General features: G+C 40.0%; 2 protein-coding genes across 9 annotated transcripts; both read left to right on the top strand.

The window, feature by feature from the left end:
* The first annotated feature begins 9,440 nt into the window (after window positions 1–9,440).
* LOC116252167 (probable pectate lyase 8) lies at window positions 9,441–14,916 on the top strand. Its single transcript, XM_031626271.2, has 6 exons — window positions 9,441–9,622; window positions 11,925–12,020; window positions 12,242–12,884; window positions 12,959–13,062; window positions 13,851–13,989; window positions 14,240–14,916. The coding sequence occupies exons 1-6, from the start codon at window positions 9,492–9,494 to the stop codon at window positions 14,459–14,461; spliced, it is 1,335 nt and encodes a 444-aa protein (XP_031482131.1). The 5' UTR covers window positions 9,441–9,491; the 3' UTR covers window positions 14,462–14,916.
* A 2,788-nt stretch (window positions 14,917–17,704) lies between these two features.
* LOC116253358 (WD repeat-containing protein WDS homolog) lies at window positions 17,705–23,643 on the top strand. Of its 8 annotated transcripts, none has more exons than XM_031628137.2 (6): window positions 17,705–17,857; window positions 18,087–18,152; window positions 18,483–19,171; window positions 19,983–20,084; window positions 21,416–22,045; window positions 23,123–23,643. In XM_031628137.2, exons 3-6 carry the CDS (start codon window positions 18,518–18,520, stop codon window positions 23,330–23,332), a joined length of 1,596 nt encoding a protein of 531 aa, XP_031483997.1. In that variant the 5' UTR covers window positions 17,705–17,857; window positions 18,087–18,152; window positions 18,483–18,517; the 3' UTR covers window positions 23,333–23,643. The 8 variants fall into 8 exon arrangements, with proteins under 8 accessions (XP_031483997.1, XP_031483996.1, XP_031483995.1 ...); XM_031628136.2 differs by having other exon boundaries at window positions 18,087–18,212; XM_031628135.2 differs by having other exon boundaries at window positions 18,087–18,328.
* The last annotated feature ends 1,341 nt before the right edge of the window (window positions 23,644–24,984 follow it).

The following is a 24,984-nucleotide window of genomic DNA, read 5'->3' as shown; positions in this document are numbered from 1 at the left end:
GTAAAATTATTCTGGTTTTAGATCTCATAATTCAAAGGGCATTTTTCTACCCAGTATAACGTAGACGTATTATTCAGCGAAGTTTGAATTATTAAAAACACATAAATCGGGTGCTTGTTTATCTATTTTGACCAAAATATTTTCTTGGAGATTAAAGCTTTGCATGATTTCAGCCGTTCATTTTGGAAGAAATTTCGTTTTGAGACACATAAATGTTTGGCCCATAATTGAAAGAAACTTTTTTTTTTGTGATTTTTTCTAATAAGTTTCGCACTTTCTGTGAAAGTTGTCAAGTAATAGCTTAGAGCAAACTTCTGTTAACTTGAGAAAGAAGATGCATTAACTTGACTTTATTTTTCAATATTACCTTCCATCAGTAAGTTACGTTTTGATTTGTTTAGCTAATTGTGGCCTAAGTTCAATCACTTCAGACCCTTGCTCGATAATTTTTTGCGAAAGATATAAATTTTGCTGGAAGAATCGTAAAAGGAGACCTTTCTTAAAATTATAAGAAAAATTTAGAGCCCAAATAGAAAAATCCTCTGTTTTTTTTTTGTTTTTTTGGTGAGGGGAAAGATGAACCACCATCACTATGGGCGTCGACGTGACGTACAGCAAAAATTATTTCGTTTGGTTAGGACAAGGACCGCGACAAGATGTCGACCCAATTTTTCACTCAACTTTTGGGGAGAACAACCCCCGGATTTAATATCTTAACTGAATTTTCCTATGTTTGTTTGATAAAATCACACGTCAAATCTATTTTTCAAACACACCCGCATCTGCATACTTGTGAAAAAATGACGCTAAATCTTAGTTTGATATTAGATATCTTCGATCCAACCCTCACTATATTTAGAAGAACTGTTTGCATCCCTAGTAATAGATCAACATGTGAACAAAAGGAAGTGACATCCCTAACTTTGGTGTTTTTTTTCCCCGGAAAATTAACTCGGGATAAAAAATCTCGCCGCTTGCCTTGCCTGGGACATAATTAAAACTCCTAAAATCATTTCAGCTGTATGGTTTTGGCCGCATGGGCTTCCATCAAGGATAATTATATCCAATATTTCAACTAACAACCAACCACCTACCAGCTGCTGGCCCGACCATGTGCGTCTAGCACGACGGGGCAGCGTGACTTACGCTATCGAAAAATACATGTGGACGTGCTCAAAAACAAACAAAAAAGGGGTTTTCTTTGCCCTCGTGTAATGAACTTGTGGAAAAATACAAGTTTCTTCAACTGCGATTCTCTTGTCCAAGTATCAATATCCATATGGACTAACGTGTATACAATTCTTTCTCCTCATTCTGTTTCTACCAACGCTTATCTTAACCAACCTTAGTCTCATATATGATCATACACAAGAACTGCCCACATGTGGCCGGCCGCCTGTTAATACATGCACATGCACACGTTATTGGACCCAGAGGACAAAAGGATGATTGATGCAAATCTTAAAGAATGCACATGAACATGCGTGTTTGCCTCAATTCCAATGTGACAGGTGAGGAAGAAATTCAAGTTTGATTTGGATTCCCCATCTTTGACCAAAAGGTTGAAAATATAAAAGCGGGTAAGCAAATTTGGGGATAATTTAAGGGACTTGATTTTGCTTATATTATGTGACATGACACCATTTTGCGAGTAAGCTGATGTTCAAGGAATCTATCTTTCATCGGCTTGGATAAAGCATAATCGGTTCATCACAGGATTCGACCCAGAAAATTTTGATTAAGGAGAACCTTTAAAAATTTTAAAGGGCATTAATATGTAAAAGAGAAAATTAACTTATGGTATCAATATGAAAATAAGGATTTTTTTCTTGGTTTGTATGGGCAATTGCCCACACATATCTCGGCCCCATGCCTACAAGTTACTGGCCAACCATGTGCACCAAATGTTTAACCTAAGTTGCAGACGAACGTGCACGAAAACGAACAAAAAGGGGGATGTTTCTGTTACCATCGTCGTCTAATGAACTTACAAGTTTCTTCAACTATGATTCTCTGCCAAAGGTGTCAATGTACATGAAAGCCAAAAACTATGAAACATCCAAGACCACTCATCGGTTTCATGAGGTGCAGAGGACGTTCATGGCTCGGCCCGTATATTGTTTTCAGGTGGGCCAAATGAAGCACCACAGCCCATGTGCAACAACACGTTTTATGTAGGAATGTACAAAGAGTGAGCCGAACCCAAACTTGGCTGGAGCCACGTATTGTTCGGCTCGAGCCCAACATGGTCTCATCTTGAGCTCGATTCAACAAATCGAGTTAGGGCTTGAGCTCAATTCGTTTAAACTCATGTCACTTGACTCATATATCTTTTTTCTTTAAATGAAAATAAAAACTATAAAAGGGTGTCAAAATTCATAAAAAAATGACCGACATACTCTTAAAAATTAACAAACAGAGAAGACACAAGCTGAGTCAAGTATAAATGAGTTGAGCTTGTGTGATTCGAATTCGACCCGTTTCTGACTTCTAACTCAAGTTTGAGGTTGACTCGTTCGTTAAATGAGGTTTTTGAGTCGAGCTTACACGGGGGAATTCAAGTTGCTCACATTCTTTGTACACCCTTAAATACAGGGGCGGAGTGAAGATTTTTTTCAGGGGCGGGCCAAACAGTCCAAATACTTATCCGGGTAGGTCCGAACTAAAACCGAATCTAAAAAATACACTATGCAACTAAAATTTTATTTTCAATTTTCTTAATGTAATTCTTTTTTTCAATTAACTTGAGTGAGGGGACACAAGCCCATGTGTGCTAATATGTGGTCTAAATCCAACACCTGTCATCATTCGATTTAGCGGTCGCCCCTACTAGACGATCCCACTTGAATCAAAGAAGGGAGAAACCTAATGCAATGAATTGACTTATCATTATCTTCATTCAGCTTCTCGTAATGCTTATAGTAACCAATCCTTAGCATATGCCTCATATATGTTTGGTCTTCCATAAAAGCACGCCCACATTGCTGTCGGCTCCCTGTTCATACATGCACACATGCACATGTAATGGCTGTCCAAACATGCATGTTGCTTCAATTCATGAAGAAGCAATTCAAATTGATTTTGCTTCCTCGTGTTTGATTCAAAAATTGGAAATGCAAACAACAGAATGCACCTTATCTCAGGCTCTGTTTGAGGGACTTGATTTCAGGTATGGTATGTCAAATCACATCATGCATTTTGCGACCAATGCAGGAATCAATCAGATTCAGAAGGAAAGAATCAGTTCAGCAAGGGATTTAAATTCAGATTTCATGTTTCAAGAACTGTTTGCACCAATGAAATGGCTTTCACATAATCTCAACGGATTTTATTAATACGTGTTTTCTTTCTGTGACAATGGACATGATCAATAAACGAAAAAGTTGAACAAGGAAGCACGGCCAGACCATCCAACACTTGGGAAGGTGTGAATTGGAGCTGTCTAAATTCGTTTTCAAAACTAAGCAGCTGTGTCAATGGTGCGATAGCTGATCTGCAACTACCAACACCTGCGCACTTGATAATGGCAAATCATATCGGACGTTTATGATAAAAGGCCATTCATTCGTGGATCTACTCAGCCCTTGTGCGTCTGCAATGGTCTGTATACTCCACTACAGTTCTAGACTTGTCCTCATAAACGAGTCAAGATGAAGAGTAGTACTCTCTGCCTTTTGAGCACCGCATGTTTGCTTAGTGTTGTATATTATGCTTGTATATTTTTCATATACCGTAACATTGTACATTAGGCTTCCATATTTTTCCTTTGCCATTCCCATTATATGTATGCATGTATGTCGTTACAAATTAGCAGTAGAGCCCGGATTTTTAGTTCAAGGGCACTTGAGTCACTGACCTGGGTCTAGTCTACAATAATGTTGCAAATTAATGTAAAGGTTTATGTGATAACAAATATATTTTGTCATACATAATAGTTGTCATACCAATATCTTTCTTTCCTTCTTTTTTTTCTACCCAAGACACGAGCAAATTCTGGATCTCATGAATTTTGATTAGCACCCGACCAATACGGAGATAACCGTATTTAGGTATAAAAATGGATTTGGGTATAAAAATTGTTGGTCCGAATTCAAATTCATTTATCGGTTCTGATAAGGAAATATTGAATATGATTGCCGTTCAGATTTGGACATAGGATGCAGTTTCGTATCTAAACCTGACTCCACGTTTAATATCCGTTGAGGAACCGATAAAGATCCAACTTGAGCTGCATAAACCTATCGCTTCTGATACTGGTCGATTCCAAACTCGGTTTCATAAGTATGGTCTAAATTTGTGTCTGGATATGAATCCAATTACATATTGTCTGACTGCTTCCGATTTCGGGGCTGGTGGATCCAAGCCATTGACATCCCTAGGTTTCTAAGGAAGCTGCGGAAAGATAACTAGTGCCTCGTTGCTCACATGTTTGCATGATCAGCTGAGCTCTTTTATTGCCTCGCTCAAGATCTGCTGAAGAGAAAGCTTCACTTTCTCGGCATTGGCAATCTATAAAGAAAGGGCACTCCAGAAATGCCGTGAAGTATTAGTATTAGCTGAGACCACAGCAAGAGATAATTGGACCAAATATAGTCAGCTGAGACCACAGCCGGATGTAATTGTTCCAAATACAAGTGGTTCCCAAGACCTTATTGGAGTTGCAACTAGAATGGAAAAAGTGTGACATCGATAGGGGCAGACCCCGTGAATGAATATGGTGACATGTTGAGGAATGATGATGAAGTGGATGTCACTCTCCAAACAGTGGTCGACACTATTCTCGAGTTGAAAGGAGTAACTGTAAGTTTAAGAACAGCCGTATATTCTCGGAGTAGGGGAAAGGCGGGGTTCTCGTCTACACACTTTCTCTACTTCTGGCAACTTATATAGAAATTTGAAGCTCTCTTTGGATGAATGAAAGACGAAAATGCAGGTGATCAAGAAAACCCGCAAATCCTGAGTAGGGATGTCAATATATCCGATTTGAATCGGATATCTGACCGATCTGATCTAAAAAAATTGGATATGGAAAAAAATTAATATTCGATTAAGAAATCGAACCAGATTCAGATTTAATAAATGACATCCGGTCGGATTTGGATATACATAAATATCTAATTGGATTTGAATTAGATTCATTTTTAGATAAATATCATGTATCTAATGTTATTAAATTTTGAAAATTGGTAAAATCAGGTTCAAAATTTGGATATAACTATAAAAACAGATTTGGATTGTAAAATCAGATTTTGGGTTTGGATTCGAATATGACTTTTTTTTATTCAATTTTGAATATAAATATGTGAATATCTGAAAAAGCTGATATGATTAAAAAAATTGATATGATTAAAGATATATCTGATTTGAATTGGATCGATGACATCCCTAATCTTAATCTTGATAGATTGAATGAAGCTGTCTCAGATGTCCACTCATGAAAGGATGAATGCATGTGAGCATCGCTCCTTTTTCTTTGCCCATTTCCCTTTTCCCTTTGCCCTTCCATCATCGCTTGCAGTAAAACGAAGAAGCGCTGAAATTAATTTACGTTGACATACAGAAATCACATAAGCAATTTAACCGATGCTACCAAATTAATTAAAAAGTTGACGACGTAGCTAATCTTAAACACTATTCTACAAAGCCAATTAAGTAAACATAATTATTCGCTCCTTATTAGTGGAGAAATCTACATTTTTGTGATGGATGGCTTTTTATGACCTAATTATATTGGTAAACTTTTTTTCTTTTATCTTGATACAAAAGAAATAATTAAGCATGTACTTTCATAGCTGGTGAGTGCATCTCCATCTTTCCAAGCTTTTGAAGGCGCTTTGTTCCCTGAATTTCCTGGAAAATCGGTATTTTCTCCTTCCTCCAAACACGGTTCAAGTCCTTGTGCTTGTGCATAATAAAGAATGCTGCTATGAGTGAGACCCGCAAGATTGGGAAATGAAGCAAGAATCTGGGCGTCCTGCCCCCCGAAATTTAAGGGAGCAAGGTTCTGTGATCAAGTCCAGTACTACCCTCCCATGGAACACAGTCACAAATGGTGAAGGGACGAGTACCCATCAAGGGAATCGGTCGGAGTACTGAAACTTGTCCCGGACCGGATTTGAAGGCGGAATCCTTCTGTTTTCCTTCTCTCGATCGTATTTGTTCACCAAATTTTGGCATGCCTGGTTGAATTTATGCTTCACACTGATGGATGGCCTCTCCTTGTGAACTTTTGGACTTGGAATGATGATGAATCCCACCGGCACCATTGTAATATGTGTCTTACATTACAAAATGATGGCTGTTATTCGAACCGACGTTGCGGTCATTTGACCTGACAAATCTTCAAAGTAGCTTCTCGAGTGAACCGGGAACGAAGTGGTTCTGATGGTGTTTGATGGTGCTACGGTGCTACCTATATAACCTTTAAAGGCGTTCGTTCTAACCTTTTTTACTCTCTCTCTCTTTCTCTCTCCCTTTCTTCTCACTGTGCATTGTATTGTATATTTCGTCTTTTTGCTTTTGTTTTTGCGGTTTGCTTTTGTATCTAGGGGACGTTTTGTTCCCAAATTTTGTTATATATTTCTCATTTTATCTTCTCTCTCTCTCTCTCTTTATATATATATATATATACCTTGTCCAAGATTATAAGGTGTTTGGGAGGAAGAACACCATATTTTCAATTTTTAGAGCAGACTCACTGAATTCTACATTCTAAAGAATGGAGTGTTTGTGTTATTAAGTAACTCTTAGGGGGACGTTTGAACAATGGAACAATAGTTTGTGAGTGTTTAATGGGACAAATTCATGGAGCACTAGAACATAGTATTCTATGAATTTGCTTCGTTATTCATTGACACTTTACAAAACGTTCCTTTATCCAAGCTGCCTAAAAGGTTGTTTGGTAACAATAATAAATTGTCAGTGAAACTACTAACAAATTTAGACGTATTTGTAAAACCATATATCATAGTGCTTCATGAATATAATCTAACTTTTGTGGCAAATCACTAGATAGCTACAATATGTTATAAGTGACAAACACACTCTAAGGGAATCATTTTTTTGAACAGTATTGGGCTCTCTCTCTTTATATATATATATATATATATATATATAACAGCATGATTAAAGTTGCTAATATAAATGTCATATTAGCTATGAGGTTGAAAGTCTAATCTTTAGTAATGATCTGTCTAATCTCAGTTTGTCAATACATGATGGTCGTGCCCGATCGAACCTGCGGCTCAAATTCGTAGTTGCAGTTTGGTGTGCAATGATGCAAGTGCATGATGAAGACGAGGCACGAGCAAGCGTTCCTTCTCCTAACACAATATGCCAAATCATTGCTGCCAATACATTCAGATTCCCCCATTCTCGCACTTAAACACGAAGCAACGGAGGCAACCACCAGTAGTTAGAGAGTCCACTGGACTGGAGATGCAGTGTCTTCTATCCAAATCAAACTCCAGATCCAAACCAAACCCGGAACCCATGTGGAGCTTCAGATCCACAGCGCATGGTATACTGAATTCGAAACAAACACGGGTCCAACAGGTCTATGACTGGACCGGCTTTCACGCCACCAAACAGGAGCAAGCAGCCACGGTAGGTACGCGAACGGGTCAGCTCTGGTTTCAGTACTTTGTCAGTTTTCATGTGTATCCTTTCCTGTCTTGCATCTTTTAACCATCTGGTGGAACTCCAAAGCATTAATAAATTTTAAAATGACGATGGGTTGGATGAAAGCTTCGGCTCGGTCTGTTTCATGCAGTTGGATGAATTATTCATGCTTGGAACTCATTCAAACCGCATACGCGCTCACTCTAAATCCGACTAGAGACTATCGGAATATCATCATCATCCCGCAGTCAAAGACCAAAATATAAAGAAAAAATGATAAATGAATCGAATGAGCTCTTTCAAAATTTTTACGAGTCTTCTTAAGATCCCCGCCTTATTCAAATTAAATATATCCCTGGCAAACTGGTTCGACTCGGTTGTGCCCGATTCGATGCTGCTACCACGTCTAGTTTCCAAATATTCTTAAGATATTTTAAAAATATTACTACATAATGGTTTCCAAATATTTTAAAAATATTTGAATGATATCATACCTATATAGAAATATAGATCCTCTTACACACACATTTCGATGGATGGATGATAAAATTATTTTAATTTATGTATAGAACTTGTGGATTTCACATTCCGGATTTGGATGGAGAATTGTCCGGCTTTTTATAGTAACATCGGACAGTGTGTTTAATTACATATACTCAATGCAATGAGTCGAGTGGTCATGAATGGATTGGATGGCTCTTAAATTAATTATGAAAGTATTTTGTATGAAATGTACCTTATAAGATGTGATTCAGTGAGAAACATATATTAAGTTAATGATTTTTTAATTTGATAATGTTTTTGAAATGAACGACTCTTTTGTAACTTCATAATTTTTATAGTAGAAAACGATAAGTTTCTTTATAAAAGTAATTTTTATGTAAATATTATTATTTACAAATAAATTAAGAGATTCACATTTTTGTTTAATATGCTTTATATATTTATTTATTTATTTTGTTAAAAAAAAAGGAAGCAAGACCGGAAGGCGTAAAAGGAGAAAAAAAAAAAGTAGGTTTTTGAAAGGAAGAGGCGAAGAAGAGAGCAGGGTCGTGGCAGACAGGGGTCGCGGCAATCAAGGCCGGGCGACGATAGGCTCAAGAGGCAGGGAAGTGGGTCCCGCACGTGCGCTTTCCGTTATGAGTTCGTTACTCTCTGCTCCTTCTCCAGGGTGGGCCCCACAACGCCGGCACGTGCCTGCCGGCAACCCCGACCCCTCGCCGGAATTTGGGTTTCTCTTTCCCCCTTCGTTCTTCATTACCCAAATCGCAATTTTCGGACCAATTTTACGATCCTGAAACCAAGAAGGAAGGACTTTACGATTCAGGATCTCAGGGTAACGGCAATGCAGAAAGTCCCCATTGACAGAAGATTTGGAAGGTGATTTTAAGTATCCGAGAAGTTTTCGGTAACGCTGAGAGAAAATCTAGCTTTCAAATTTTGATTTTCCGGAGATTTACATGCCTTTTTTATCGTCTGGTGAATCGATCTTCCGACCATGCATACAAACCTCGCCATTTCTTTAATTAATCAATAATTTGAGTCAAGCAGAACACGATCCAGTGCACCATTAATGAATTAAATTTTTTAATTAATCAAGAGTTCGGACGCGATCCGGTAGACGATTACAGTTAGAATTCAAGAAAAAGGGTACGAAAAATTCACATATAATTCAACAAAATACCTTATTTTGCTGAGTCAGACGCCGACGTGGACAAGGGGCTCACATGGCTGGGATGATTGCTGACCCTGTGTGCGTAGGGGGCGTCGTGAGGATAAATACGCCACTTTCTGGGCTCTCGCCACTTTGCGGGAGCAGAGTTTCTTTTTTCGCGCCTTCATTTCTCTTCCTGGTTCGCTTCGAGCGAAAGATGGCGGATGGTTGTGGGAGGGCGGCATGGACGGTGACGTTGCTTCTTGCGCTTATCGGCTCTAGTGGATGCCTCGGAGAAGCGGCCCGGAGTCTCCGGAGCGAGTTGGCGGGAGGCCCGGCAGAAGTCAGGTAATGTTTCGCCTAGTGCTGCCTGCTGGTTTCTACGCATTGTCTAGATTTTCTTGCTCTTCTTTTCTTCGGGTTGGAAACAATTCGCATTGTTGTTAAGGCTTTTTGTTTTTTTCTTGGATCATTTCATGTGGTGCCTCCTGCTTCTTGGTTATGGAACCAGAAAGCTCTTCCGGCGGCTTGAAAATTGGTTTCAATGAATGTTTCCGCTGAACTTTTTTCGTGTTTCTGGTTGGCCTTGGGGCCGGAGTAGTTTTCCTTGGTCGGATGGGAATTGGGATGGTCTTTTTGCTTCTAATTCAGGTGCTTTTGGTTCGTTTTCCGTCTGAAGCGTGGGGTTTACGCTTCTGCTCTTTCCTCATCCGGAATTTTAGGAAATGGGGGAGCGTATCTTCAAAGGAAAATGCTCTTTGTTCTCCAAATCCTCATTGCTGATTTCGATGAAGTAATCGAGAGTCCGACAGGACGCTTTTTCTTTGATTTTCTCTCTTTCATTTCAGAGATCTCTTTTCGGAACGCTTTCCTCTGCTCTGTTCTTCCTTGTCGTCAACTTTCAAATATTGAAAGCTGGGTTAATTATAGTTGAAACAGAGGCAATTCCCAAGAATTATAGTTCTAGCTCTTGTTTAGCAGTTTTCTCGATTTCAGCTCATCGCTTTGGTAAGCTCTTCTAATTATTGAGGATCCTGGTTTATTTTTTCTATACCTTTCTTTCCTCTTCTTCTTCTCCGATTTCTTTACCTATGTCGGAGTTGAACTGCACTCCTACAACGCATTTTTCATTTGCTCGTTTCCTCTAATTTGTCATCCTCATTTTGTTTTTCTTCTTCTTCCATGAGCTTCCGTGGCGGTACTTTCCGCAAAACCACAAGTCGTTTGGTTATCTGGCTTTGTTTTTCTTTAGCACTGAGAAAATATACTTTCTCGCTTCAGGTCCGTTCACTTTCTTTACGAGCCAAGAAGATGAAAAAGGAGTTTATTCTCCGTCTGTTATATTCGTTGACAACAGTGGTTTCCCGTCTTTATAACTTCCGGTTTTCCGTTAGTATCTAACACTGATATTTCCACATGGATTAAAAATGCTTAATAGACCACACAAGTAAAAACTGGAGAGAGCAATAGACCTGGGGTTCGTAGACAGTATCGGCCGTACAGATATAACTGCTCAGTAACGAACCAAGATCTTGAAAAGAAAGGGAGCACGAAAGCAGTAGGCGGCTAGGGTTTTAGAAAGAAAGTCTGGTTTTAGGGTTTCCGCTTTCGACTTTGGAGAAGTTTCCCTCCGTTGCTTTCGTTTGAACGAGAAGTGCGTTGGAGGAAACACTCGAAAGCGCTGACCAGGGGTAGATCTTTCCCTAAAGCCAACCAGCACCTTCGCTTCCCTTTCCTTTTCGTGCTCTTTCTTTCCCACCAAAAATGCTTGCGCTCGTTCTGCGAGCCGGATGACTCGTTGGTAAACTGGCAAGAGATGAAGAATCAGCTAGTGACTAATGCATCTGCGCTTGTTATTAATATTCAGTCGCAGCTTTCGGCTCTCCGTTTTGACACATGAGCCCTGGTCGTTGTAGCGCAATGTTTTGGTCCTTTTGTTAGCTATAGTTCTAATGGCCGATTTGTTTCCGCCCATTTTCAGTTCGAATCGTACTCTATTCTGTCCCGTTTTTCTTACGGGAAGCTGAATGCGACCGTAATCCAGGTCCAGTTCACGCCTTCCGGTATCGATGTGGCACCTTCTTTTTAAATTGGGAATTCGCTAGCTTGTGAATGAAGCAAGCAGATCGTTGTCTGCGTCATTTGGAGGAAATAAACCAAGCATAAAGCCATAAACTCGTTCGTATTTAAAAACTATAGAAGGGTAGTGAGTGCAGAATGTGGTGCTCAGGTGCTGGAACCTTCTCTGAGTCGTGCACGAGACCTTGGTTTAGGTACCTGCTTATGCATTATCATGTCCTACAAAAGTCAGGCCCAACCCAGACGGACTATGAACGGTTCGGTCAGACGGGTACTCAGCTCTATACGTATTGGATCCATCCTCAACCATTTGAATCGAGCGGTTGGCCAGCAGAACATCCGATTCCAGACGGGCACGGTTAGCTTGGCTTGACGTGGTACCTGTTCGTGCATATAATATATGCCCTCCGCTCGGACACTTTCTTCTCCTCACACAGTTATGGGTCGTATTGGGACGGCCGTACCCCGTGGTCAGGGTGACTTAATCAGATGTTGAGCAGTGTCACAGTATCTGTTTCTTGTTCACATAACTAACAGACATACTTGCGGCTGTTGGTTTTGACGTCTGCAGTTTCGAGGAGAAGAGAGCGCTGGGCTGGCAAAACATCTCGCTCTTGCACCCGCACGCCGTGGACAACCCAGAGCTTGTCGCTGCAGAAGTGTACAGGTAATTGTTTCCCCGCCATCTCACCCTTTGTTATGCACCCATCAACCTTGATCAATGGCCACGGTTTGTTTGCCAATTATTACGATTCCTGCCTTTTTACTTCGGTCCGTAGAAAACAAAAGGCAGGAGGGTGGCGTTTTCCTGAAAGAAGACTGACCGGCCGAGAAGCTATTTATCCATTAAGTCCAATGTTTCATTTCCATGCCTTTGCACTGGTGCAGGGTCATGGAAAACGGCACGAGGAGAAGGTCTCTGGGCTACCTCTCCTGCGGCACGGGCAATCCCATCGACGACTGCTGGCGTTGCGACCCTAACTGGGCCAACAACCGCCAGAGGCTCGCCGACTGCGGCATCGGGTTTGGTAGCAAAGCCATTGGTGGCCGTGACGGCCGCATCTACGTCGTGACCGACTCTTCCGACGATGACCCCGTGAACCCGAGGCCGGGGACCCTTCGCTACGCCGTCATCCAGGACGAGCCACTCTGGATCGTGTTCAAGCGCGACATGGTCATCGTCCTCAAGGAGGAGCTCATCATGAACAGCTACAAGACCATCGACGGCCGCGGGGCAAACGTCCACATCTCCAACGGCGCGTGCATTACCGTTCAGTACGTGACCAACATCATCATCCACGGCATACACATCCACGACTGCAAGCCGACAGGCAACGCCATGGTCAGGAGCACGCCTAGACACTATGGTTGGAGGACCATGGCCGATGGAGACGGGGTCTCCATATTCGGGTCCAGCCACATCTGGGTAGATCACTGCTCCTTCTCTAATTGCGCCGACGGGCTTGTCGACGCCGTGATTGCATCGACCGCCATTACCATTTCGAACAATTACTTCACCCACCATGACAAGGTATGAAAAACAACGTACCTAGCTTGCGTAGGCCGGCTCCTTTCTCTTATTGTTGTTCCTTTTAAACCGTGCAGGTGATGCTGTTGGGTCACAGTGATAGTTACGAGAATGACAAAGCTATGCAGGTAACCATCGTCCTCAACCACTTTGGAGAAGGGCTAGTCCAGAGGATACCCAGGTAACCTCTCTTTACTCTTTCTCTCTCTCCGAGCTGCTTGTTGGCAAGTTGTCCATTTAGGAATCACAGTTTCAAGTCTCCATTGTTGCCACTGAGTTGAGATTTTTTTTTCTCTGGTGAGCTTCTGTTTGGAGAACCCAAAACCAACCCCGACACAAACCCTCTTCTTCAAAAGTAAGAGGCTGTGTGGATGACACCCAAAACCGATTTTAGACAAAAGTAATGGTTGTTTGTTGTCTATTACATGAATCATCGGTGATTATTTGCCTTCATCCGTAGTGATTAGTTTGTAGCACCTAGCGGCAGTTGTCAGCCAAAACATAAATACATCTCTGAGAGGGAAAAAGAGTTTAAGTGTCGGTCGACCAACTTAACATAGTTCTCAAATTCCGGGAGGGTTAAGAGTTCGCAAGTTCTGCATCACACTTCCGTAGTTCAGAAAATGACTGTCGCCGATCCTATTTTATGCTGAGTACCCAGCGGATATATTGTCCAATAACTGTGACTCTTACGCCTTGTCGTTGCAATTGTCGTGTAGTTCCCTCGTATCTAACGGTTCAACTTATTGTCTCTTGGTTTTGGTTTTGGTTTACGTTCTCATTGTCAAACTAACCCAAGGCCTGAGGATGTCCGCATTTTGTTTTATGCAACGATGGAACTTTAAATAAAAGGATCGTCTGTCTTGACATTTGACTCAACAGTAAAGGTGCTGCATAGAGCAGTAGGGCTAAAACCTGAATTAGTGTCGTCCCGTTCTGCTTATCAATTGCGATCTTTTGGAAGTGCAGGTGCAGGCATGGTTACTTTCATGTGGTGAACAATGATTACACACACTGGGAGATGTACGCTATTGGGGGAAGCGCGTCCCCCACAATCAACAGCCAGGGAAACCGGTACCTGGCCCCAGATAACCCCTTCGCCAAGGAGGTGAGTCGCTTCAGCAAATTGTTGCCCCATCACATTTCAAAACCCATCCTCTCTTTTCATTCTCTGTTAAACAGTAATCACGGAACGCCTTCCCCCAGTATAGTGCACATCCTTCCTTTTCATGTGGTCATCGTGAAAAAAAGTTCATCAGAACTCGACCTGACGACGCTAAATAGGAATAATTTCTATTCTGCCCTTATACTTTGCCGGACGATCATGCAATGTGTTCTCTTAAATGGTGTAATGGCAGGTAACAAAGCGAGTGGACACACCGGACAGTGCATGGAAAGACTGGCATTGGAGATCGGAAGGCGACCTGATGCTGAACGGAGCCTTCTTCGTACCCTCGGGATCAGGTGCATCCAACAGCTATGCCAAAGCATCTAGCCTCGGGGCCAAATCGTCGTCCATGGTTCCTTCCATGACCGCCAATGCTGGCGTTCTGAACTGCAGGGCAGGGGCCGTATGTTAGCCCCCCATGATCATCATCACTCATGTAGCATAGACATAGTGATGCTTATTGTGTTCTTTCCAACCTCGGCCTGCTTATTTCTTCATTTTTAAGCTCTCAGCTGCAGGTGCAGAAGCGTTGTGGTTCATCCTTCCCGCTTCCGTTTTTCTCATGGGTGGTCGGCAGGAGTTGATAAGTAGGATGGTTTTCTTTTTTACATTTTTTTGTTTAGTCCTTTTCTCTGAAGAAAGGCTAGAATCAGGTTTTAGTTGGAGATGCAGATTTGTTGTAGCTGCCTCATCTCTGTCGTTCGAGCAGCCTTAATTTGTGGTTAGAGTGAAGAGTGTGCTCAATTTGCATAAGAAAGCGTTTTGTTATTTCAGGGGATGATATCTCTAGTGTCTAAAGAAGTGCCGTTTTGTTTCTACTGTCAGAAAGTTCCACCTTGCAAACAGAAATTGCCTCTTCTTTGCTGATGATGTACTTAACCTATTGCCTTCTGCTCCAATTCTTGCAACCGCAGTCGTATTCCTAATAAGCCGATGGCCTGTCGTAAATGATTTGGATGGCCACCCTCTGGAGTACCTCGGGTCAATGCCTTCCAATCAAAGAAAGGAACTAACAACAAACAACCATTTTCCAACGCATTTGAGATTGGCTCAGAATCCACCTGAAACATTTTTTTTCTTCGTTGGGAATACAGCTCTCTCTCTCTCTCTCTCTCTCTCTCTCTCTCGATGATATTATTTGTTCATGCAAGGATGGCTAGACATAACGAAAATGAGTTTGGACATACTATTTGCGCACTTGTTTCATTCTTATTACGGGAGTATAGGGTTTGTCTTCCCTTTTGCTGGTTTGTAATTTCTCCAGCATCCTGTTGGAGTTTAGCCAACATTTCTCTTTCCCTCGTCGGGAACTTTGAAATGGGAAGTTCAACTCTTTTATACTTTCATGTTGTCCCCGATATTCGTTAATCATACAAATCAAGTCCTAGAAAATGCACCAACATATCTCCTTCGCTGGTTCAATTAAGGAAGCTGTTGATTAAGTTTTTGCATAAGATAGTTTGTCACATAATACGATTTGATCAAGTGTTTCGCACCAATGGATGCGAGAAGTGAGAGAGAGAGAGAGACTTGGTTTGATTTCCCCTTCATAAACATTAAAAATATATATATTGGAAAACACATTCAGTCAAATGTACTGCATCCTTGGAATCTAGTTTTAAACTTCATATACGTAAGTAAAATAATTTGGCAGGGGTCCAGTGTATATATAATCTTACCAATATGTTGTGAAACGCCACAGCTAGATGTTATATTAGTAATCCGACTATACATTTGCATTCAAGGAAATTTGTTTGAAATGACCTTCAATTATGTAGGTTAGTCACAAAACATAGCTTTTCAAATTTTTAATTTCGCACATTGTGGATAACTGATTTTTCAAAATATTTCGTACCGATACTTATGCTATGACACATGAGAGAGAGAGAAAGTAGTACTAGGGCTCTCTGGACTACTGCACCTACTTACAAAAAGATTACTTTTTCATAACAGATATGTTGCTTTGTTCATCCAGTCATATTGATAGGATTCATCCGCAGTCCTATTTGAAAGCAAGCTTCAGATCATGTAATTATAGCCTAATTATGAGTACTTATATACATTAAAAATCAACGGCCCTGCAATGCGCAAATAAAAAGCAAGTTTAATAATCTTTTTTTATACAAATAACATGGTCGAAAACATCATTCTTTATCAAATAAAGCATTCAGAACACACATACATATATGTGTATATTTGGCTATGTGTATATTTGGCAAGGATACTGATTCGGTGAATAAGTTGATGCAGCAATTCAAGTGAATCAGTTGTGAATTGGTCAAAAATATTCACAAAGACTTTTGAAAAATAAAAACAATTAAGATTAAAGATTTTAAAATAATTAAAAAACAGCGAAACATGACACAGTGGCATCCTCCAAAGGATGGAATCGATTCTAATAACACTAACATAAACTCTAAATATAGTTTTTACCATGTGACTGTAGGTTCCCCCAGGACCAAAATAACCATTCTGCCATTTTCCTATTTGACATCGTGTTTGCTTCGGGCTGATGAGAATTCTCGAACGAAAAATACAATGTTTGATGGGTAAGCTTCGAGAGATTTTGGAACCCTTGGAATATATTCTTAGAATTTTATATGAATTGTGGGGCATCAATGTAATTCATTTTACAGCTTTCTAAGCTTTTCTGAAAATTTATTAAAAATAATGGGGCTATAATTTTTTGTTTTGACGGATTTTTTTCAAAGTTCCTTTGTAATTTCTCTCTCATGTCGCCCCTTCTATGTGGTTTTCCAACTTCCTTTGAGTTCAGATCTAGTTCCATCAAATTATATATATATGGATGCCGTTATGAATGGTTTAATCTTTTATATATTCGACTTGGATGATTGGCTCATGGAGGTATGGCCATGGCTTGGGGGCCATTAGATTATTGGTTCTTTCATAATAATATGTATATACTCGCGGGGTCGGGCCGTCCCATGATAGTGTTTTGATCTTTAAAAAAATAATGGGTATCGGTGGGTCCAACTCATAAGCGGCGGATTATCCATGAGTGTGTGTACTTATCCATTTATTCTGAATCAAACTTGTTCCGCACTCTTAGACTCTTAGTTCTAATTCCATATGAAATCTGTGATTTGGCTAAATTCTGGCTGAATATCCATCACCCCAAATCCAACACACTTGCATCCCTAGCGATCAAAGAGAAAACGTGTGATTAAGAATCTAAGCTTTTAAGCTAATCGACACTTGGAGAAGGACCAAAGGGCGTTGTCTAAGCAACGTCGTTTCAAAACACGGTTCAACATTGTTTCTAATTAAGATTCTCAATGTTTGAAACATTTGAAAATTATTTCATCATATCCAAGATTGTGTTAGGACATAAAAATCAAAACATTTAGTAATATGAACTTTTGTATTGTCATGGATCTCCTCCTATGATAAAATCATTCTTGTTAATCACACAGTACCTATGTAATTGGCCATTCATCTGAACAACCTGCAACCAGAGAGATTCTTATAAGTCAAATGCCTACCAGGGGCAGACCATCCAGAGCAATTGGTGACCAACTTGGTGTGTGGGAGAATATTTCTTTTCATGAGTGGTTTCGGATAGTTGGATGACTCCGATAGTTGCTTTGCTCGTTTCGGGGTTCCTACCTATTTTTACTACTTTATTAATAAGGAGTACGATTCGGATAGGCACGACTCCGTGTCAGGCAAAATGGTCTTGTTGTGGGATAGGACGGTGAAGGTCCACCAGTGATCGTTTTGGAGGTTGCCTATGCACCCCAACATAAATCGAAGGACTAAAAAGATCTGCCATTGTTGGAATCTTGAGGTATTGACTTTCTCTGAGTTCGTTTCTTTTGAACCCGTCTGTTGATTTTTTGTCTTCTTATGCGGTTTGGCGTCGACCGGTTCAGTTTGGCACCTATCCGCTTCGTATGTGGCGGCTTTCTTTGATTATGATCTCTGCCGTTGTTAGAACCCATGATTTTTCGATTAGTTTCCTCATTTTTCAGTCCGAGTAAGTTGATTTCTTTATTGGGTACATGTTACTTTTGCAGGGAAAAGTAAAGTGAATTTGGGTTCTTTTATTTCCCATCCTTTCGTGCGGAATGTTTGCTGAGAAGGTAGAAACTCGGATCTTCTTTGATTTGTGGCCCCTGAAATAAGATAGTTTTCGGAAACTGGTGAGCTTTCTCGGTATTTGTTCCAGTTCTTCAGTTTGAAGGGCCATTGAGAATTGGCTCATAAATTTCGAAAACTTAGGGTTTCGTTTCTGGGACACTTTCTCAGAATTTGCAGGGTGAGATATCTCCTACTTTTAGGCTATAATATTTTTATTGGTGCTATCTGAAAGGAAAAACTAGGGTTTTGTCTGGTGATTTTTTTGGTGGAAACTTTGATAACTTGCATGGAAGCGATCCCTAAGGAAGATCTTAAATTTCAAAAATTTCTAGATTATACAGCCCTTTGAGCTTGTTCAGACGGATCCATGGAGATGTCCTCTTCGGATAAAGTGGGTACAAAAGACCTCATAAGGCGGTGTGAGTTTGTGAGAGTCATCATACAGTCTCTTTACTCTTTGGGCTATTGGAAGAGCGCTTCACTTCTTGAGGAGGAGTCCAGAATCATGCTTCAGTCACCGGAAATTTCACTATTTCAGTCTCAAATTCTTGAAGGGAAATGGGATGAGAGCATTGCTACTCTTGACTGCATTAGGGAATTGTCTCCAGAAGCACGGAATTCTGCAGTTTTCTTAATCTTGCAACAGAAGTTTTGGGAATATTTGGATAGGAATGACACTTCAGAAGCATTGGTGATCCTCCGGGGGAGAATGTCTCAGTTAGGTGTTGACAAGGGGAAGCTTCATATGCTCGCCTGTTGCCTTATTTCAAGATCAAAACGTGAAGAAATTGGACGCAAGCTGAAAGGAGGTGATGACTCACGAAGGAAGCTTCTGAATGAGCTGAGGTTGATTATTCCCCCTTCAATCATGATCCCAGAAGGACGACTGGAACATTTAGTCGAGCTTGCACTCTTGCTGCAACATGAGCGTTGCATTTATCATAATTCACCCAAGGACTCCATTTCATTATATTCGGATCACCATTGTGGTCCAGATCAGATCCCTACACAAACGTTGCAGGTCAGTATGTGGAATTTTGTGATGCATAACCATCACCTCAGCACCTTGTAAGTTGTAAACTGTATTGATCTCTCAATTGCAACTCATAACCGAATACTTTTCTGTAAGCTGATATTTGTTCCATTCACATGTTGGTGATTTCTGTGGCCATCAGTTATAATGTCTACTAGTACATAGCTAGTCTGCCTTTTATAGATGCTTGAATTTCATGTTGAGGTTATGTTGTTACAGATGTCTGTTAAAAGTGTTTAACAAATACACGTTATTCATTTTCATATAGTTATTAGATCATTAGACTATTTTTTATTGATAAAGTTCCATACAATTGCGCCTGTGCCATAAAAAGGAGGATAACAAATAAGTGCGGCTCTCTCCTTGGTGTCCAATTTTTTCACTTTCTCAGTTTGGAGTCCACTGTGCTTTTTAACATTGCTTAGTAGATGCATTAGCTATGGTTAACGACTTTGTGATAGTTTGACATCAAATATTTGGCTCTTCATTCTAACACGAGAATGCTGCAGCATTTAACCTGGTGCTAGGGTTTGTTTCCTGCTTCTCGCTAAATTACTCAAGTTTTTCTTTGGATCTGTAATAATTTCAACTGTCTTCAGTGCATTGTCTTTGTTCTAAGTTTCTCACTGGAGTTGCCTTGGCAGCTTTGTTCAGGAGAAGATAGAGATATTACTAGATAAACCTTATTCTCTTTTTTATGTTATGCTCTTTATTCAATCTGTGTTGGGAGTCTTGGGACTTTAATTAGCTTATGAACCATGATTTGTATGCATATCTGATTTCAGTCTGTTTATTGCAGATCCTGCATCAGCATGAGCATGAAGTGTGGTATGTACAGTTCTCAAATAAGGGTGATTATCTGGCATCATCTTCAAGGGATTATAATGCTGTCATATGGACAGTAAGTTAATACATTTCCATGAATAATGCTTTATTTGCTTGAAGACATGCATCAAAATTTTTAACCTTCACGTTGTAGTTTTAGGATAAAATTGTAAGCTTCATAATAATTCTCAATAGCTTGTTTCTTTATCTCAAATAGCTAGGCGCAATTGTTGATGGAAGCCTCTTCGATGTATGTTTCGTAGCCCTTACATTTAGCTTTAAACTAGCACTTTGGTGTTGCCATTTTTGCTTGCATCTAGTAATGTTCTTGTTTCTTTTTCGATGTTTCGGAACTATATGATGGCATCAGTACTGGTAATCTCAAATCAATTAATTGTTACATTTTCACTCTTTGCCTCTGCAACTAAGGTGTCGGGTTATCTCTTGGTGCTTCTGTATGTCTTCCTTGTAGCTGGTTTGGACTATTTCTTCCCCTTAAGTAAGCATAAAGTTTGGTATATTCGTTAATGTTTATGGCTAAGCACGGATGCTTTTCTTTCATGAACTATGTCAGTGATGTAAACGTATATGTAGTATTTCAGGGATTGTATTCATGTATTATTGCAACATTTCGCACTTTGTAAAAGCAGTGACGTTATCAGATGAGATGCTGACCCAAGAACTCCATTCTATTGATTAATCATGTGATGTGAGATCTACTCCTGAATTTCAATTATGACCCGTATCATGAAATCTGTTTCAGGAAACACATTCATCTATGCAGTTGAGAATCAAGTTGGGCGTACACCCTTATTAGAATTTTCTTGGAACAGAGAACGTAATAAGTTATCTGCTCTCCAGGTTCTAGTCAGTTGGTACCATTCTTTAGACCTGCATTTTTGTGTTAAGGTTTTGATGAATAATTGTGAGTTCCATCTAACGAAAATGCTGATTTCATCTGCCATAAAAAAGGAAAAACAGAAAATAGTGTGGACCTTTTAATTGGTCCAAATTTAGCTGTTCAATTCAATATTCCTAGTAGTTCCTGGATATGTCAAATCTTGACAATGGCTGCTGTTATCCATCAAATAATCGTAGTATATACACCAGTGAAATGTCTGCTATTCCTCTATGTGAAGTTACTTCTGATGCTTTGTTTTATGATCTTGATCGACCTACTAACTCAGACTCTAACTCTCTAAGTCATTGATATGGTAGGGTATTTTTAGATTTAGTACATCATATTAGCGTCCAGAAACTCTGTGTAATTTGTTGCTACCAGCATGATTACTTTGTTGTGAAGCATCACTCTCAATTTGATTTTCTGGAGAAGATACATTGGTAGCCATTGGTTGTATTTTATCTTTTTCCAAGGTTGATGGGCACAAATTTCATTGTTTGCTTCAGGTTGCTGATGATGGAGATATCTCACTGAAGCATATTTTGAGGGGCCACGAGAAGCCTGTTTCTTTTGTGGCTTGGAGTCCCGATGACAAGCTACTTTTAACATGTGGGAATGGGGGGCTTGTCAAGGTGTGGGATGTCCAAACTGGCAACTGCAAGGTGACGATTGGGAAAGGAAGCTCTGGATTTTCCTCCTGTGCCTGGTTCCCAGATTCACAGCGGATTGTGTGTGGACTCTGTGACAACGGCATATGCATATATGATCTTGAAGGAGTAGAGCGTGATACATGGCGAGGCGAGCGGATGCCCAAGATATCCGACCTTTCTGTGACTCCAGATGGCATGAACTTAATCAGCATCTGTGATGAGAAAGACATCAGGATTTATGCATTGGAGGCCAAGACAGAGCGTGTAATATCTGAAAATCAGTCAATCATGTCGCTTTTTGTTTCTAAAGATGGCCAATATCTTCTTGTTAACCTGAACAATCAGGAGATTCACATGTGGGATGTGTGTGGGACATGGCGTGTTCCATTGAAGTACATGGGTCATAAGCAGGGCCGCTACGTGATAAGGTCATGCTTTGGTGGCTTTGATAATGCTTTTGTTGCCAGTGGAAGTGAGGATGCACAGGTGTGTTATTCTCTTTAAACTCTCTCGCTATGTCTCTCATGGATCTCACTTCCATTTGTTAACACCAGTAATAGCAAATGTTTTTCTTTCTTATTATGCCCTTAGTCACCTTCATCATTGCCATCAGCACATTTTCAAGGATCAGTACATGTTCAGGCACTTGACGTTTCACACAAAGGAAAACATGAAAGTGTCAAACAGAAATGGGAATGTTAGATTAAAGTCATGTGCATACTGTTTAGCAGATTATGGTTTACCTTCTTGCCAGTATGGCAGTCAAGAAGTATAGAAGATAGAAGTAAGAACAAAAATTAGAGATGAATAGAAGCTGATGTGGAAAAGATATAGTTAAAAGCAATATGAAAAAAAAAAAAAGAACATTTGCAACATCAGGAGCATGGTAACCCATTTTTGGTAATTTCATAGGAAGGTTTTCTTCCTGCAAATCTTGGAAACTCAAATGACAAAAAATATAGAGGATAATGTAAAAAATTATGGAACTGTGAATTTTTTACTACCATCCTACAAAAAAAAAATATGTTAATCTTTGGGGAAAGCTTTAGATACAAAAGACACAAAAAAAATTGAAAATGTGTACATATGTAGAATTTGTTCTTAAAAAGAAAATATCACATAGCTGTATTTTTTTTCTGGTGATATTTTGAAAATATATTGAATCTTGCAATATTATCATTTGGAGTCAGTTTGGCAATAAAAATTGTGATATCTTCGTCAAGATTTATGACTATCATCAAGATATTTGTATATTGGGAACAGGGGGGTTCCAGTTTCCTGGATGTGGAGCTTTATAGCTGTTTAGAATTTCGCAAGGGTATAGGTAACGTCCGCTATTCATAGATCTCCTAATCCACGGTTGGATAAACTTCATCTTATGAAAACAAGAACGAAGGTTGAGACGGTGCTTCCTTTCTGAGATATCTTGCATCTTTGAGGTTCCTGTTGTATTCAACCTACGGCGCTTCATGGAATCAATGTGTGTGTGTGTGTGTTTTTTTTCCTTAATTTCTTTTTCTCTTCTCTCTTACCATTCTCTTTATGGATTATGATTACTGCAAGGTCTACATATGGCATCGGCAGTCTTGCAAGTTGGTTGCGCAATTGTCTGGCCATTCAAGCATGGTGAATTGTGTCAGTTGGAACCCAGCAAACCCAGAGTTGATGGCATCCGCTAGTGATGATTGTACGATCCGGATATGGGGAGTCCAGCAAGCCCGACCATCACTCAAGAACCATCCAGCCCATGCCTCATATGATACATGTGTATAGTCTAAATCAGTTTCTGAGTTTGGTGTGTGAGGAATGCCTGTGCATTCATGGGTCCACCCATGCCCAGCTCGCTTGTAAATTTCCAGGCGTAGATGTAAGTTTGTAATATTAGTTATTCCATTTTTTCCTTGAATTCGTTTTTGTTCTTTGTGCTGGCGGAGGATTTTGTTCTTTTTTCTCCTAATTTGTGTTTTTTATTGGTGGCCCTTGCATGGAGATGTTTCTTCTCAGCAATTTTGCTTGTTACTTATTATCATGTTGGATAAAAGCTACTTGTGCATAAAATAAAATGCCAGAATTTGTTAGCTTTTCATGGAGTTTCTGTGTTGTGTGATGTCTTAGCTTGTCTGACAACCACTAATTGATTTTTGAAATTCAAACCTGCACCAACGGTAATCTCCGTCACCATCATTAACGGATTTTTCCATGGTAGTGCACTACTGACCGACTTGTTTGTTGACTAGCATCTGCGAATCTATAATTGAATTGAATGAACCATTAGATTGTGTTATAGACGATGCCGTATACATGGCTCCTCTCTCTCTCTCTCTCTCTCTCTCTCTCTTGTATACTGGCAATAGTCTCGCTGTTTCCCTTCCAACGATGCAATCATAGGCTGATCCTGGCCCACGTTGTGCAGCCCGTTCTCAGGAACACCAGGGTGAGACATTCGGTTCCTGGCGTTTCTTGATCTTTATATGCCGGTCAAATCGGTATGTGCCGTGGATGTACTATTTGAAAATGGTAGCAGCACTTGTGTGGGAGGATTCTAAAATTGGAACGGTGAAGTACGAGGTGTTCAACCTTTTATGGGTCTTTGACTTGCGTTTTGTGACATCGAATTCCTCTCGAGCTGTCGTTTGAATATTTGGACATGACGCCCAGGTGATCTCAATTTTTTTAGGAAGAAGAAATTGTTCTTTTTAGAGAATCATTTTCGCCCAAGAAAAAAGACATTCAGCGTTCCTAGATTTTTTTTTTTTTTTTTTAGCAAAATGAGTTACCATTCAATAAGAGAGAGAGTTGAAGCCATTCCTCTTCTTCATCTTATTAAGATTTTATGCTTCAACTTGCATATTTTCATCCTACTAAGATTAATTCAACTTGCATATCAGATTGACTACCTACCTACCAGTTTCCATCCCATCTATTGCACCAACCCCTCAAATGTATTTTGAGTAATATTTTCTGGCTTTAGTATCCTTCACAGTATCTTAGCTTCAAGTCAAGGCGTTATTTCTATGGCGAGGGAGGATGCTAGCCACCTGGTCTTCCATTAGCGGGAGCAATTCTCATATTCAGAGTGATTTCTTGGTGCTAGGGAAAAACAAAAACAAAAACAAAAATGTAGTTATTTTCGAGTTCACTATGGTAATCAAGAGGGAGCTCTTGATAACGGTGAAAATTTTTCAGGGTGTACTGGACAAGGTGAAATTTCACCTGCGTGAAATATTTCTTGAACATTTTCACCCACTTTACCTTCTAATAACTCAGATTTTTATTTTAAGGGAAAAAAAAAAGAAAAAAGAAAAAAAGAGACCAGCCAGAGAGTGAAAGATTTCTCACTACTTTTTCTCGGATATTCCAACCGCCGTATGTAACTCCCTCTAACTGCTGATGTTTCCCTTTCTCGCTCACTCACAGTATAGACT

Source organism: Nymphaea colorata, chromosome 4 (assembly GCF_008831285.2).
Source record: "Nymphaea colorata isolate Beijing-Zhang1983 chromosome 4, ASM883128v2, whole genome shotgun sequence".
NCBI lineage: Eukaryota > Viridiplantae > Streptophyta > Magnoliopsida > Nymphaeales > Nymphaeaceae > Nymphaea > Nymphaea colorata.
Note: the sequence above shows the minus strand (reverse complement) of the source record. Positions and strands in the feature narration are given on the sequence as shown.